General features: G+C 36.1%; 1 protein-coding gene across 2 annotated transcripts in view; it reads left to right on the top strand.

Annotated features, from left to right (window-relative positions):
* Positions 1 to 17130, top strand: part of tfrc (transferrin receptor) — a 60044-nt gene extending 42914 nt beyond the window's left edge. For both annotated transcript variants that reach the window (XM_062976911.1, XM_062976910.1), the window contains exons 15-19: positions 1418 to 1464; positions 3022 to 3103; positions 6024 to 6260; positions 9730 to 9870; positions 13525 to 17130. In XM_062976911.1, the coding sequence (XP_062832981.1) occupies positions 1418 to 1464; positions 3022 to 3103; positions 6024 to 6260; positions 9730 to 9870; positions 13525 to 13767 (750 nt within the window). In that variant the 3' untranslated portion in view covers positions 13768 to 17130. The remainder of the gene's footprint in view (positions 1 to 1417; positions 1465 to 3021; positions 3104 to 6023; positions 6261 to 9729; positions 9871 to 13524) is intronic.
* The last annotated feature ends 620 nt before the right edge of the window (positions 17131 to 17750 follow it).

Genomic DNA, 17750 nt, shown 5'->3' with positions numbered 1-17750 from the left:
ATATGTTTTATTGCTTGCCTTGTTCTGCAGTAACACAACATGCAAAAGGACTATATAATTAATTGAACACCTCTGCAACGATCAATGCTGCCTTCAGTGCCTGAGCAAACTTTGGCCCTCCAGGTGTTTTGGACTCCAACTCCCACAATTCCTAACAGCCGGTATGCTGTTAGGAATTGTGGGAGTTGAAGTCCAAAACAATATTATAAACATAATCATAAAACAATATTGTAATCATAAAAACATGGGAGGGAACATCCTGTTATAGTACATTCTCCTATATTTTTTAATGAATATCTCTTATGAGCCTCAACCAATTCAACATAGTTTGTGGCACAAAAACAAAGTTTCTGAAGCAGAACAACGACTTTCAAAATAAAGAGTGCACAATTAAACAGAAAATAACACTTTCAAACTAGGAACAGAATTTTTTTTCAAATTTTGTTATGTAGTGTTTTTTTTGTGGGAAGGAGGCTATTTACTGTATATACTCGAGTATAAGCCTAGTTTTTCAGCCCTTTTTTAACACTGAAAAAGCCCCCCCTCTCGGCTTATACTCGGGTGAGGGTCCTGGTTGGCTTATATTTGGGTCAGCTTATACTCGAGAATATATGGTACATTTATTATTTTTCTCTATTATTGTTGCTACTATTACATTTATTTTACTCTATTTTTATTATTATTAATAATACATTTATTATTTCACTCTGATCTTATTATAATTGCATTTATTATTTTTCTCTATTATTAGTGGTATTATTACATTTATTATTTTTCTCTATTATTATTGGTATTACATTTATTTTACTCTATTTTTTATTATTATTATTAATACATTTATTATTTCACTCTGATCTTATTACAGTATTATTATTGCATTTATTATTTTACTGTATTTATTATTACTTGTATTATTTTACTCTATTATTAAAAGGATACATAAGCACATTTACATTGGAGACGATGAGAATAATGATTTGATCAGAGCTGGACAGTCTTATCTTAAATTTGAGCTTTATGCAAATATTCAAAAACATTTAACCTATCGATGCCTCAATTAATGTCATTTTATTGGTATCTATTTTTATTTCTAAAATTTACCACTCTCGACTTATACTGGAGTCAATGTTTTCCCAGGTTTTTTTCGTGGTAAAATTAGGTGCCTCAGCTTATATTCGGGTTGGCTTATACTCGAGTATATACGGTAGTTTAACAGGACATGTACTGGAATTATTGATTGCTTATGGTGTCATGGGGAAAATCAGTAAATATGTAGACTTTTTTAAAAATTATGTATTATTATTCTCCTATAGTAGAAGACATGTACTGGAAAATTATTCCTGCGTACGATGTTGGGAAAAAATAATATGTAAACTTTTAAAATATCAGCTATTTTCTTATTATTTACCCCTTGTAGTTCAAAGTGTCTTCTGGCAACATTAAGGACGTCCTGGCCTCCAAAGAGTAAGTATGGAAACTTTTCCATTCACTGTTTGGATGTGGTTGCAATGTCTTTGTGGATAGACATGGACTATCTGTCATTAAATCAGTGCTCAATTGTATTATTTATTTATGTGCTGTATTTATATAGCTTCTACCAACCTAGCAGTTCGAAAACATTCTTTTTTTAAATGATTTTTATTCAGATTTTCTTTCAAATACATAATTTAAAAAAGAAAGGAAAAGAAAAAAAAGAGAAAAGAAAAAAAAGAGAAAAGAAAAGATAAGTGAGGATGGGGATTGGAGGTAGAATTGAAATAAAACAAGAAGAAAGGAATTTAAAAAAAAGATGGGAATACAGGTAGATAGTCTAGGATAGTGGGGTTAAAAGTCCTGTTTAGTCTTCCATTGTCTATTATTTGTGGTATAATTCATTTCATGTTTATTTTTCCTTTATATTCTGGTCTAGTTCATCATTTCCATTCTCGTGTTCTCCTTTTGTTTAATTTTCCTTTGACTTTTTCTGGTATTCTTCATATTTTCCCCAGTATGTCCTTTTTATTGCATTTCCTCTACTTGATTTCATTAAGTGTGTTAACTTATCCATGTCATATATATCGTCCAGTTTCTCTAGCCATTATTGTTTTGTTGGGATTTTTTTTTGTTTCCAATATCTTGCAAAGGTTATTCTTGCGGCTGCCGCTGCATATGTAAAAATAATGTCCTCATTCTGGTTAAATTTTATTGTGTTCTCCGTTAATCCAAGTAAATAAAATTCTGGCTTCATTGGGAATGATTTTTGTAATATTTTCTGTGTTCCTTCGTGTATTATTTTCCAAAAGTTTGTTGTTTCTGGGCAAGTCCACCAAATATGGAAGTAGGTCCCTTCTTGTTTTTTTTTACATTTATTTTGGGTATTTTTATACATTATTCCTAATTTTTTTGGTATTATATGCCATCGGTAAAACATTTTATACCAATTTTCTTGTAGATCTGAGGCGTACATATATTTTATTTTCTTATTCCAAATTATTTCCCACTCCAACATCATAATTTGACGTCCCAGTTTTTTTGCCCATTTAATAGCACAGTTTTTAACAGTTTCTGGTTCCGTTGACCACGCTAATAATTTTTTATAAATTCTAGTGATTTCTTTTTTAGCATTTTGCATCAGGATATCCCCAAAAAAAAATCTTTTTCATTAAATCCTATCAATTTGCAGTTCGAAAACATTCAAATGTGAGTAGATCAATAGGTACCGCTTCAGCAGGAAGGTAACGTTATGCCTATGGCCACATGACCTTGGAGGTGTCTATGGACAACGCCGTCTCTTTGGCTTAGAAATGGAGATGAGCACCAACCCCCAGAGTCGGACACGGCTAGGCTTAACGTCAGGGGAAAACCTTTAACCTACCTATAAAACAACAAATAAACAAAATCTGGCAACCAGTACTAAAAAACTCTAAAATCAGGACTGTTCGGAAACAGGAGAACTCCAAACAGAAAACAATCAAGTGACAATGTTGAGCGCTGTTGAAGCATCTTGATCTATGACTAAGACCCAAATTGTTTCATCTGCAGGAAACCACTTCGTCTCGATGATGCAAGCTTCCCATTCATTGCCTACTCAGGAATCCCAGCTATTTCATTCAGCTTCTATGACGTAAGCTCTGTCTTGCACTTCAAACTTACAAGTACAGTAGAGTCTCACTTATCCAACATAAACGGGCCAGCAGACCATTGGATAAGCGAATATCTTGGATAATAAGGCGGGATTAAGGAAAAGCCTATTAAACATCAAATTAGGTTATGATTTTGCAAATTGAGCACCAAAACATCATGTTATACAACAAATTTGACAGAAAAGGTAGTTCAATACGCAGTAATGCTGTGTAGTAATTACTGTATTTACGAACTTAGCACCAAAATATCACGACGTATTGAAAACATTGACTACAAAAATGCATTGGATAATCCAGAACATTGGATAAGTGAGACTCTACTGTACCAGTAACTCCCAAAATCCCCATTCCCCCTTTTATATATTTTTTCTTTTTCTTTTGCACCCGACTTTTCCATTTTCTTTCTTTGTGTGTTTGTGTGTGTGAAAGAAATGTAAATGTTTAGTAATAATAATAATAAGTGAATGCATTGTGTTTCTTTTTTTCCATTTTCTTTCTTTGTGTGTGTGAAAGAAATGTAAATGTTTAATAATAATATAATAATAAGTGAATGCATTGCGTTTCTTTTTTCCATTTTCTTTCTTTGTGTGTGTGAAAGAAATGTAAATGTTTAAATAATAATAATAATAAGTGAAAGCATTGCGTTTCCTTTTTTCCGTTTTCTTTCTTTGTGTGTGTGAAAAAAATATAAATGTTTAATTATAATAATTATAATAATAATAAATAATAATATAATATAATAAAGTGAATGTATTGTGTATCTTTCTTTTTCCATTTTCTTTCTTTGTGTATGTGTGTGAAAGAAATGTAAATGTTTCATAATAATGATGGTAATAATAAGTGAATGCACTGTGTTTCTTTTTTTCCATTTTCTTTCTTTGTGTGTGTGAAAGAAATGTAAATGTTTGATAATAATAATAATAATAATAAAGTGAATGCATTGTGTACCTTTCTTTTTCCATTTTCTTTCTTTGTGTGTGTGAAAGAAATGTAAATGTTTAATAATAATAATGATAATAATAATAATAATAATATAAAGTGAATGGATTGTGTATCTTTGTTTTGCCTCTTTTGTTCTTTGTGTGTGTGTGAAAGAAATGTAAATGTTTAATAATAATAATAATAATATAAAGTGAATAGATTGTGTATCTTTCTTTTTCCATTTTCTTTCTTTGTGTGTGTGAAAGAAATGTAAATGTTTAATAATAATAATAATGATAATAATAATAATAATAAAGTGAATGCATTATGTAGCTTTCTTTTTCCATTTTCTTTGTGAGTGTGAAAGAAATGTAAATGTTTAATAATAATAATAATAATAATAATATAGTGAATGGTTTGTGTACCTTTCTTTTTCCATTTTCTTTCTTTGTGTATGTGTGTGAAAGAAATGAAAACGTTTGATAATAATTATAATAAAGTGAATGCATTGTGTACCTTTCTTTTTCCATTTTCTTTCTTTGTGTGTGTGAAAGAAATGTAAATGTTTAATAATAATAATAATAATAATAATAATAATAATAATAATAATAAAGTGAATGCATTATGTAGCTTTCTTTTTCCATTTTCTTTGTGAGTGTGAAAGAAATGTAAATGTTTAATAATAATATAATAGTGAATGGTTTGTGTACCTTTCTTTTTCCATTTTCTTTCTTTGTGTATGTGTGTGAAAGAAATGTAAATGTTTCATAATAATGATGGTAATAATAAGTGAATGCACTGTGTTTCTTTTTTTCCATTTTCTTTCTTTGTGTGTGTGAAAGAAATGTAAATGTTTGATAATAATAATAATAATAATAAAGTGAATGCATTGTGTACCTTTCTTTTTCCATTTTCTTTCTTTGTGTGTGTGAAAGAAATGTAAATGTTTAATAATAATAATGATAATAATAATAATAATAATATAAAGTGAATGGATTGTGTATCTTTGTTTTGCCTCTTTTGTTCTTTGTGTGTGTGTGAAAGAAATGTAAATGTTTAATAATAATAATAATAATATAAAGTGAATAGATTGTGTATCTTTCTTTTTCCATTTTCTTTCTTTGTGTGTGTGAAAGAAATGTAAATGTTTAATAATAATAATAATGATAATAATAATAATAATAAAGTGAATGCATTATGTAGCTTTCTTTTTCCATTTTCTTTGTGAGTGTGAAAGAAATGTAAATGTTTAATAATAATAATAATAATAATAATATAGTGAATGGTTTGTGTACCTTTCTTTTTCCATTTTCTTTCTTTGTGTATGTGTGTGAAAGAAATGAAAACGTTTGATAATAATTATAATAAAGTGAATGCATTGTGTACCTTTCTTTTTCCATTTTCTTTCTTTGTGTGTGTGAAAGAAATGTAAATGTTTAATAATAATAATAATAATAATAATAATAATAATAATAATAATAAAGTGAATGCATTATGTAGCTTTCTTTTTCCATTTTCTTTGTGAGTGTGAAAGAAATGTAAATGTTTAATAATAATATAATAGTGAATGGTTTGTGTACCTTTCTTTTTCCATTTTCTTTCTTTGTGTATGTGTGTGAAAGAAATGAAAATGTTTGATAATAATAATAATAATAAAGTGATTGCATTGAGTAGCTTTCTTTTTCCATTTTCTTTCTGTGTGTGAAAGAAATGTAAATGTTTAATAATAATAATAATAATAATAATAATAATAATAATAATATAGTGAATGCATTGTGTATCTTTTTCTTTTTCCATTTTCGTTCTTTGTGTGTGTGTGTGAAAGAAATGTAAATGTTTAATAATAATAATTAAAATAAATAATTATAATATAAAATAATAATTAAAATAAAATAATAAATAATAAAAAGTGAATGCATTGTTGTATGATAGGGCCCATGCCGTGCCTGAGTTTTCCATCGGTCTGCTTCCCTCTTGCAGGGCGAAAGCGTCTATCCCTTCCTGGGAACAGAGGACGATACGATTGACAACCTGCTCAGCTTCTTTGGTTCCTCTTCTGGTCAGCTAGACAAGATGATGCTTGCGGCTGCCGAAATAGCCGGCCGCATGGCTCTCCGGATGACACATGACCACGAGCTGTACTTGGACTTCACCAGCTACAACGACAGACTGCTTCGGCTTGTAGGAAAGTTCCTGGCCTACAGGAAAGACCTAGAGGTAATGAGGAATGTGGAGTCCTGCTAGTATAAGCACTTTACATGTTTTCAATTTTGTATATTGTTTTTAATTGTTTAATACCTAATTGTTTTAATTGCTCTATGTTTTATTTTATTGTACAGTAGAGTCTCACTTATCCAACATAAACGGGCCGGCAGAACGTTGGATAAGCGAATATGTTGGATAATAAGGAGAGATTAAGGAGAAGCCTATTAAACACGAAATTAGGTTATGGTTTTACAAATTAAGCACCAAAACATCATGTTATACAACAAATTTGACAGAAAAAGTAGTTCAATGCGCAGTAATGCTACGTAGTAATTACTGTATTTACGAATTTAGCACCAAAATATCATGATGTATTGAAAACTCTGACTACAAAAATGCGTTGGATAATCCAGAATGTTGGATAAGCGAGTGTTGGATAAGTGAGACTCTACTGTATTGTTGTTTATTGGCATTGAATTTTGCCAGATTTGTAAGCCGCCTTGAGTCCCCTTGGGTGAGAAAGGCGGGATAGAAATGACGCAAATAAATAATAAATGTGTATGTGTATGTATGCATAAGTATATGTATATATGTGTATGTATACAGGTGTATGTGTGTGTATGTATACATATGTATGTGTATATAACTGTGTATGTGTTTGTATATGTGTGTATACATATGTATGCGTATTCTATGCATATATGTCTTTTTAAAATTGTTTTATTTGATATCTTAATTGGGTTTTAATCGGGATATGGTGTTTTAATTGATTATGTATTGCTGTTCAGTGTATATGTATGAATTTTATATGCTGTACGTTGCTTTGAATCCCACCTGCGAGAGAAAAGCAGGATAGAAATGAATAAATAATAATAATACCTGTAATAATAATATGTATGCATATGGATGTGTGAATGTGTATATATGTTATATATGTACCGCCATATATGTGCATGTGTATGTGTGTGTGTGTGTATATGTATATGTATATATGGGTATGTATATATGGGTACGTGTATATGTCTGTGGGTATGTGCATGAATGTATACATACATGTGCACATGTTTACATACATGTGTATGCATATGTATGTGTGTATGTGTATACATATGTACATCTATATATATGTATGTATACATGTGTATGTATATGTGTGTGTATATATGTGTTTATGTATATATATTATTTAAAAGATTTTGTTTGGTAGCAATTCTCCACTAGTTCCTTGTGCAAATATTTCTGACATGGGAAGGGGAAATGATAGAATCATAAAGGTGGAAGCAATCCCAAAGGATGTCCACTTTAGTCCCCATTTGCCATTCAAAAACACACAATCAAAGCACTGTCGACAGATGGCCATCCAGCCTCTGTTGGAAAACCTCCAGAGAAGGAGACTCCACCAGACCCCCAGTTAGCAGGCTCCTCCTTATATAACACTAGCTGTGCCCGGCCACGCATTGCTGTGGCGAAGTATGGTGTTATGGGAAATAAAGTACAGTAGAGTCTCACTTATCCAACGTTCTGGATTATCCAACGCATTTTTGTAGTCAATGTTTTCAATACATCGTGATATTTTGGTGCTAAATTCGTAAATACAGTAGTTACTACATAGCATCACTGCATATTGAACTACTTTTTCTGTCAAATTTGTTGTATAACATGATGTTTTGGTGCTTAATTTGTAAAATCATAACCTAATTGGATGTTTAATGTGCTTTTTCTTAATGCTTCCTTATTATCCAACATATTCGCTTATCCAACGTTCTGCCGGCCCGTTTATGTTGGATAAGTGAGACTCTACCGTATTGAGGAATTGGTGGTAGTTAAGATAAAGGGTCCCCTGGGCTGAGTGGGTTGCTAGGAGACCAAGTGAGCGGAGCTTAGCCTTCTAACTGGCAGCAATTGGATAAAAACAATTATTCCTCTCCCTCTAATTAGGATTTTATTTTTATTTTTGTTGTATCAACCTAGAGGCATGGATGCGGGGTTGTGCTGTCAATTTTCGAGGTTGTGGGGTGTTTACTTTTGTTGTTTTGTCCACTGCCGTGATGCCATCACGCTTTTATATATATAGATTACACAACATGTGTGGGTAGACTTGGACCCTCCAGGTGTTTTGGACTTCAGCTCCCACAATTTCCTAACAGTCTTTTGTGTGTTCAGAACAGACTTGTGACTTGGTTTCAACCACAGAATCCACTGCTTTTAACTGCTTTAACTGTGTCCTCCAGCAAAGTTTTTGCCATCCTATTCCATCAAGTCCACAGCTTGAACAACCCAATCTGTTTAAGGAAAGTTCACAACTGAATTATATAGCAGTGTAGACTCATATAATACAGTTCAAAGCAGATAATGAGAGCCATGCGTGAGTTAGGGCCTTTTACCCTCGCACTCAAGACCTGGCTCTTTACTAGAGGTTTTAATCTATGTTAATTTTATTAATATTTTTATGTATGTATTTTTATCCTTTACAATTTTATCTTGTAAATCACCTAGAGCAGGGGTCCCCAAACTAAGGCCCGGGGGCCGGATGCGGCCCTCCAAGGTCATTTACCTGGCCCCTGCTCTCAGTTTTATAATATAATATTTTTATATCAGTTTTAATAATATAATACCATATATATATATATATATATATATATATATATATATATATATATATAATATTGATAATAATCTTATGTTATACAATATAATACTAATAGTAATACCATATAATAATATTAATTATATGTTATATATTAGATATTATATAATAGTATAGTGGTATAGTTCAATATAGTAATATATAATGCTAATATTGTGTTATGCTAATAATATAATATATTGTATGTACATACAGCTGCTCTGAGTCCCCTTCGAGGTGAGAAGGGTGGGATATAAATGTAGTAAATAAATAATTAATTTTAGACTTAGGCTCGGCCAAAATCTGACATGACTTGAAGGCACACAACAACAACAACAATCCTAATTAACTTGACTATCTCATTGGCTAGTAGCAGGCCCACACTTTGCATTGAAATCCTAATAGGTTTATGTTGGTTAAAATTGTTTTCATTTTTAAATATTGTATTTGTATTGTTCTTTCGTTGTTGTTGCTGTTGTTGCACTACAAATAAGACATGTGCAGTATGCATAGGAATTTGTTTGTATTTTTTTTTCAAATGATAATTCGGCCCCTCCACAGTCTGAAGGATTGTGGACCGGCCCTCTGCTTTAAAAGTTTGGGGACCCCTGACCTAGAGCATCGTGGATGGAGGGCGATTAATAAGTTATTAAATGATGATGATGATGATGATAATGTGGATTATCTGTTTTGGTCATCTCGATTATATATATGGCAATGTAGAAGAAGCCTGAGTGTTATTCACAACCAAGATTCGGTTTTCCTGCCTCTCTATCTGTGGTCACTGTGACAACTGGCGAAAAACTCATTGTACTTCCTCCAAATTCTGAATTTCGTTTGCTTTCTTTCCCATAGAAAATAGGCTTAGGTGTGCAGTGGCTGATGTCGGCCCGGGGAGACTTCAACCGAGCCACACAAGCCCTGACTCTTGATGTCGCAAACACCGACCTCACCAACACCGTGGCTTGCCGGGCTTTGAATGACCGGATTATGAAGGTAGGTTGCCACTTTTCATCCCTAGGATGCCCACAAAAGAGTGAGAAATTAATTGTGTCTTTATTGAATGTGATGTGGAACGTCTCTCTTCAAGGGAGTTTTGCCAAGAGTTGATGCAAATGAACAAAGTTAGGGCAAAGAGCATTGCAGCATTGCAAAGAATGAAGTTGCAAAGAACAAGTGAATGAAGTTAATAATAATAATAATATTAACTTTTATTTATAACCCACCCTATTCTCCCCAGGGGACTCAGGGCGGTTTCCAACCAAGGATGGCAAACATTCAATGCCATAAAACAATACAAAGTGAACAAATAACCCCATGAATAAAACATCTATAACAAATTATAACAACTACTCACAAAGTAGAAATAATTAAATAAAACATTTATTTATTTATTTATTTATTTATTTGTTGGCGGCATTTACTGTGTATACTCGAGTATAAGCCTAGTTTTTCAGCCCTTTTTTTTAGGACTAAAAAAGCCCCCCTCGGCTTATACTCGGGTGAGGATCCTGGTTGGCTTATATTTGGGTCAGCTTATACTCGAGAATATATGGTACATTTATTATTTTTCTCTATTATTATTATTGGCATTATTACATTTATTATTGTTCTCTATTATTGTTGCTATTACATTTATTTTACTCTATTTTTATTAATAATAATATTTATTATTTCACTCTGATATTATTATTATTATTATTATTTATTTTACTCTATTTATTATTACTTGTATTATTTTCCTGTATTTATTATTATTATTACATGTATTATTTTACTCTATTATTATTAAAAGGATACATAAGCACATTTACATTGAAGAAGATGAGAACAATGGTTGGATCAGAGTTGGACAGTCTTATCTTAAATTTGAACTTTATGTCAATATTCAAAAACATTTAACCTACCGATGCCTCAATTAATGTAATGTTATTGGTATCTATTTTTATTTCTGAACTTTTCCACCCTCGGCTTATATTTGAGTCAATGATTTCTCGGGTTTTTTTGTGGTAAAATTAGGTGTCCCAGCTTATATTTGGGTCGGCTTATACTTGAGTATATACAGTATATCCCTCTCTTCTCACCCCAACGGGGACTCAGGGCGGCTTACAAGTAATATGTACATACAATATATTACATTATTCATATAGCACAATATAAGCATTATATATTACTGTATTGTACTGTACCACTATATTGCAGTATTATTAGTAATATTACATGTAATATATAATATACAATTATAATAGTGTATTATTATTATTATATTGTATTACATTATAACATTATTAATATTACATGCATATACAATATATTATATTATTAGTATAGCATAACATGATTATTATATATTCTTATATTCTTATATTGACACAGGAGACACGGTGGAATGATGTCTTCCTAATATACATCTATTAGACCTACAAAGTAGCAAAACCAATCAATTTAAAAGCAATAAAAACAGTTAGAATGACCACTGTTACATAATTTATCCACCACCAACAAGTTGCAACGGGTTGTTTGCTAGTAGTCTCTCCACTAAGTCTATGGCTCCGAAGAGCCGCCAGGACTTCCTCCTTCCTATTGGTCACCAGCATTTTATGGTGTCGTAAAATACACAGAGCCTCTGGTGGCTCAGGGTGTTAAAGCGCTGAGCTGCTGAGACCGAAAGGTCCCAGATTCAAATCCTGGGAGCGGAGTGAGCGCCCATTGTTAGCCCCAGCTTCTGCCAACCTAGCAGTACGAAAACATGCAAATGTGAGTAGATCAATAGGTACCGCTCCGGCAGGAAGGTAATGGCGCTCCATGCAGTCATGCCTATGGCCACATGACCTTGGAGACATCTATGGACAACGCCGGCTCTTTGGCTTAGAAATGGAGATGAGCACCAACCCCCAGAGTTGGACACGACTGGACTTAATGTCAGGGCAAATTTTTACCTTTTTTAAAATACCTCCCCTGTTAAATTAGTGGTACCTAATTTCTCTGTTTACAGCCCTAAGCTGTTTTCGAACTGCTTAGGTAAACCGTGAGCAGGGCTTGACAATCGGGTGCTCACCCCGACCGGGCTTCGAACTGCCCACCTTTCGGTTGACCGATCTTATTACTGCTGGTGATTTACCAGTTGTGCTACAGCCCAGTTAAACCCTTGTGCCTGGTGTACTTCTGATCTGACGGTTGGGTTGTTGACCTGAAGTTTGCCAGTTCGAATCCGCGAGACGGGGTGAGCTTCCTTCTCCTCCATGATCTTATAGCACTTTTAACTTCCTCACGTTTACAAGACTTACTTAGCGCACTTTTGCCCAGATCATTTTGTCAGAGTATTTGCAGTGCAGCAGTAGTTGGATGGAAGCAGTGGAACGCAGAACGAAGAGACACTCAGAGACGTTGGTAAAACTATTTACAAAGTTTTACTGTATGCAGCAATAATCAACACAAACAGACTTGCAGACGACAGACGAACTCCAACAGAACTTGACTCGAACTCTAGGCAGACTGAACTGAACTGAACTGAACTGAACTGATGCAATCGTTATGCATAAACACTTGTGTCTGGATACTCCCTAGTTCCAGCCACACATGAAGGTCATCATAGCTTCTTGGCAATTAACTCTTTCCACATTATGGTACAATCTGGATGATGCAATCAGTTGCAATACAAGCATGGCACAAATTGCATTTATTTATTTATTTATTTATTTACAGCATTTATATTCCGCCCTTCTCAACCCGAAGGGGACTCAAGGCGGATCACATTACACATGTAGGCAAACATTCAATGCCTTTTAACATAGAACAAAGACAAACAAACATGGCTCCGAGCGGGCCTCGAACTCATGACCTCCTGGTCAGAGTGATTCATTGCAGTGATTGATTGCAGCTGCTCTCCAGCCTGCGCCACAGCCCGAGCCTATCACTATTAAACACTATCAATACACAAATCCCACATTAACACATTTTTATGACTTTATTGCTATGTTTTAACTTGTGTTCCATTAATGGTTGTGATTGTATTTTGTGTCATTTTAAAAATTTCATTCGCGCATTGTTCAGTACCTGATGTTATTGTATGTTCGTTTTGTATTTGTTAGCTGCCCCAAGTCCCCTCGGGGAGATGGAGGCGGGGTTCAAAAATAAAATTGTTATTATTATTAATTTCTGCCAGCTCTAGCTTGTGGGGACATGAGAGAAGCTTCCCAGCAGGATGGTAACACACCTGGGCTTCCACTAGGCAACGTCTCTGTAGACAGCCAATTCTCTCACACCAGAAGCGATTTGCAGTATGTTGTTGAAGGCTTTCATGGCCGGGATCACAGGGTTGTTGTATGTCTTTCGGGCTGTGTGGCCATGTTCCAGAAGTATTCTCTCCTGACGTTTCGCCCACATCTATGGCAGGCATCCTCAGAGGCTGTGAGGCATGGATAAACTAGGCAAGGAACCTCTGAGGATGCCTGCCATAGATGTGGATGAAACGTCAGGAGAGAATACTTCTGGAACATGGCCACACAGCCCGAAAGACATACAACAACTCTGATTTGCAGTACGTTCACAATAAAAAAACTTAGAATTGTATTGGCCTCTTGAGTTGAAGTGTGTTGTCTTGCCTATCTCTGGACCTGTTTTCAGCCGTGTCTTCTGTCTCTTCTGAAGGTGGAGTACCACTTCCTGTCGCCCTACGTCTCCCCGAAGGACACCCCACTCCGCCACGTCTTCTTTGGCTCCGGTCCCCACACCCTCCAGTCTCTTCTGGACCAGCTCAGCGTTTGGAAGCGAGACCAAAGCGCTTTCAACGAGACCTCCTTCAAGAACCAGCTGGCCCTCGCGACTTGGACCATCCAGGGCGCCGCCAACGCCCTCTCCGGCGACATCTGGGACATTGATAACGAATTCTAAAAAAAAGTAGAGCACTTAATTCTGAGATACAGGAACCCCCAACCCTACTATTTGTTCACCAATTTGGTAGCACAGAGGTGGATTTTCCAGAAGTCCAAATTCCAGATTCCAAAATCGTCCCTGACGTCAACTTGAGATGTTCGTAGGCGTCCTTCTCCATGTCCTGTCTCAACCCAAAAAGTCAACAAACACAAGGTCTGGGTATTTTGTTTTAAAGTGAGCTTAATCATGGCCTCCCGTTTAGAAAGAGGGGGGAGCATGCAAGCCAAGCCTCAACTCAGACCAGCCTCAAACTTGGCAGGAGAGGAGGCAAAAAATACACAAAAAACAGAGTCACAACGTCACTTGTGGAGGCAGAAGGTGAGCCCGAATCTCTCTTTCACTCTCCTGCTCGTCAGTAGGATATTATATTTTTCCTAGGAAGCGGAAAACTTTGCAAATTTGGCTCGAATTGCTCACTCACTCTCCCGCTCGTCGGTAGGATAATATATTTTTCCTAGGAAGGGAAAAACTTTCCAAATTTGGCCCGAATTGCTCATTCACTCTCCCGCTCGTCGGTAGGATATTATATTTTTCCTAGGAAGGGGAAAACTTTGCAAATTTGGCCCGAATCTCTCACTCACTCTCCCGCTCGTCGGTAGGATAATATATTTTTCCTAGGAAGGGGAAAACTTTCCAAATTTGGCCCCAATCGATCACTCAATCTCCCGCTCGTCGATAGGATATTATATTTTTCCTAGGAAGGGGAAAACTTTCCAAATTTGGCCCCAATCGGTCACTCAATCTCCCGCTCATCGATAGTAATTATATTTTTCCTACGAAGGGGAAAACTTTCCAAATTTGGCCCCAATCGGTCACTCAATCTCCCGCTCATCGATAGTAATTATATTTTTCCTACGAAGGGGAAAACTTTCCAAATTTGGCCCGAATCTCTCACTCACTCTCACGCTCGTCGGTAGGATAATATATTTTTCCTAGGAAGGGGAAAACTTTCTAAATTTGGCCCAAATCTCTTACTCATTTTCCTGCTCGTCGGTAGGATAATATATTTTTCCTAGGAAGGGGAAAACTTTCCAAATTTGGCCCCAATCGATCACTCAATCTCCCGCTCGTCGATAGGATATTATATTTTTCCTAGGAAGGGGAAAACTTTCTAAATTTGGCCCAAATCTCTTACTCATTTTCCTGCTCGTCGGTAGGATAATATATTTTTCCTAGGAAGGGGAAAACTTTCCAAATTTGGCCCCAATCGATCACTCAATCTCCCGCTCGTCGATAGGATATTATATTTTTCCTAGGAAGGGGAAAACTTTCCAAATTTGGCCCCAATCGATCACTCAATCTCCCGCTCGTCGGTAGGATATTATATTTTTCCTAGGAAGGGGAAAACTTTCCAAATTTGGCCCCAATCGATCACTCAATCTCCCGCTCGTCGGTAGGATAATATATTTTTCCTAGGAAGGGGAAAACTTTCCAAATTTGGCCCCAATCGATCACTCAATCTCCCGCTCGTCGATAGGATATTATATTTTTCCTAGGAAGGGGAAAACTTTCCAAATTTGGCCCCAATCGGTCACTCAATCTCCCGCTCATCGATAGTAATTATATTTTTCCTACGAAGGGGAAAACTTTCCAAATTTGGCCCCAATCGGTCACTCAATCTCCCGCTCATCGATAGTAATTATATTTTTCCTACGAAGGGGAAAACTTTCCAAATTTGGCCCGAATCTCTCACTCACTCTCCCGCTCGTCGGTAGGATAATATATTTTTCCTAGGAAGGGGAAAACTTTCTAAATTTGGCCCAAATCTCTTACTCATTTTCCTGCTCGTCGGTAGGATAATATATTTTTCCTAGGAAGGGGAAAACTTTCCAAATTTGGCCCCAATCGATCACTCAATCTCCCGCTCGTCGATAGGATATTATATTTTTCCTAGGAAGGGGAAAACTTTCTAAATTTGGCCCAAATCTCTTACTCATTTTCCTGCTCGTCGGTAGGATAATATATTTTTCCTAGGAAGGGGAAAACTTTCCAAATTTGGCCCCAATCGATCACTCAATCTCCCGCTCGTCGATAGGATATTATATTTTTCCTAGGAAGGGGAAAACTTTCCAAATTTGGCCCCAATCGATCACTCAATCTCCCGCTCGTCGGTAGGATATTATATTTTTCCTAGGAAGGGGAAAACTTTCCAAATTTGGCCCCAATCGATCACTCAATCTCCCGCTCGTCGGTAGGATATTATATTTTTCCTAGGAAGGGGAAAACTTTCCAAATTTGGCGCGAATCACTCACTCACTCTCCCACTTGTTGGTAGGATATTATATTTTTCCTAGGAAGGGGAAAACTTTCCAAATTTGGCCCTAAACCCAGTCTAGTGTGTTCCAAAATGGGAACCTTCTGCCTCTTCGAGAAAAATAACAAAGTCTTTACGGACGTTGTCACCGATCTTTTCCTTTACTCAGGAAGGCCAAAGAGAGGTTCTGTGAGTACGACTCAAGAGTAAAAAAGTAAATTTCCACAAGGCCTTCTTTTTGGGGTTATGGTCAAAACACGAGTCGTACGTACTTAACTTTATGTATTGCCGAGGCCTTTTCGGGGAGTCTTGACTTTGAAACACTGGACTCGGGGAGGCGTGTCGATCCCGCCCCGGGACTTGTTTGTTAAGGTATTTATTAGTTTATTTATTTATCAGTGGCAGTGTTCACTATAAATGGTATTTTTTGTTTTTTCTACAGAAGATAATTATCGGAAGCAGTGACTTCCATAATTATGACAGTTATACTGTCGTGTTTTTTTATAATATATATAAGTAAATAAAAAGCAGCATCTGCTAATTACAATCCAACCATGATCACTGGAACTTGGTTTGGAACGATTTAGGATCGGGCATGGGCCAACTTCGGCCCTCCGGGTGTTTTGGACTTCAACTCCCACAATTCCTAACAGCCTACCGGCTGTTAGGAATTGTGGGAGTTGAAGTCCAAAACACCCGGAGGGCCGAAGTTGGCCCATGCCCGATCTTAAATTGTCGCAAACCATTGCAGGCTCGCACCGTGCCGTGCTTTCCATCCGAAGTTCCAGCTCTACGAAGTATCATGAGAACTTGGGTCACATTATCGGGGGCAGTGTCTCCCATAATGTTCAAAGAACAAGGTAGTTTTTGCCTACCAAAGTGTTGTATCGGGGGCAGTGACCCCCATCTTGCACTAACCAAGGGTGTGTCTCAGTTATCGGGGACAGTGTCTTCCCATAACTAACTTCCTTTCGTTTATTTTTTTCTTCCGAAATGCTCTCCTAAATGCCACGACATCTGCAGAGCACGATCGTTAGTATCTAACATGTATATATATATAATCCGAACGTCTTGCCGTGCGGTCTCGTCTTTTCTGCTTCCGGCCTCGCTCCGCGCGTAATTGTAAAATCTTTCTGGCCTTGCTCCATGTGCAATTGTGGAGCATCGTGGGCAACGCCATAGATTCGATCCATGGCTGTCGCGTGGAGTCCTTCCAGGCCTTTTTTTGAGGGGAGAAAGTGGTGGTCTTCCTTTTTAGGAGCCTGAATGCATCCTGGCCTCTTCCTTCTCTTCTCTTCTGCTTCTACGGCTTCAGTAAATGGCTGGATGAATGTATGTATATATAGGCTTATGACTAGAAAAGCATTAGGATGAGATTTTCATAGTCATGGGCAACACCATAGGGTCAATCAATTTCGCGTGGAGCCCTTCCAGGCCTTTTTTTGCAGAGGAGAAAGTGTGGTGGTCTTCCTTTTTTTGGAGCCTGAATGAATCCTGACTTCCCTCCCTTCCATCCATCCTCTCTTCCTTCCTTCCATCCATCTTTCCTTCCTTCAATTTTTCCTTCCTTCCATCCATCCTTTAATCCTTCCATCCATCTTTCCTTCCATTTTTCCTTCCTTTGATTCTTCCTTCCATCCATCCATCTTTCCTTCCTTCAATTTTTCCTTCCTTCCATCGTTCGTTC

The sequence above is a fragment of the Anolis carolinensis genome, chromosome 3, assembly GCF_035594765.1.
Source record: "Anolis carolinensis isolate JA03-04 chromosome 3, rAnoCar3.1.pri, whole genome shotgun sequence".
In the NCBI taxonomy this organism is placed as follows: Eukaryota; Metazoa; Chordata; class Lepidosauria; order Squamata; family Dactyloidae; genus Anolis; species Anolis carolinensis.
This window is presented reverse-complemented; position numbering and strand designations above follow the sequence as displayed.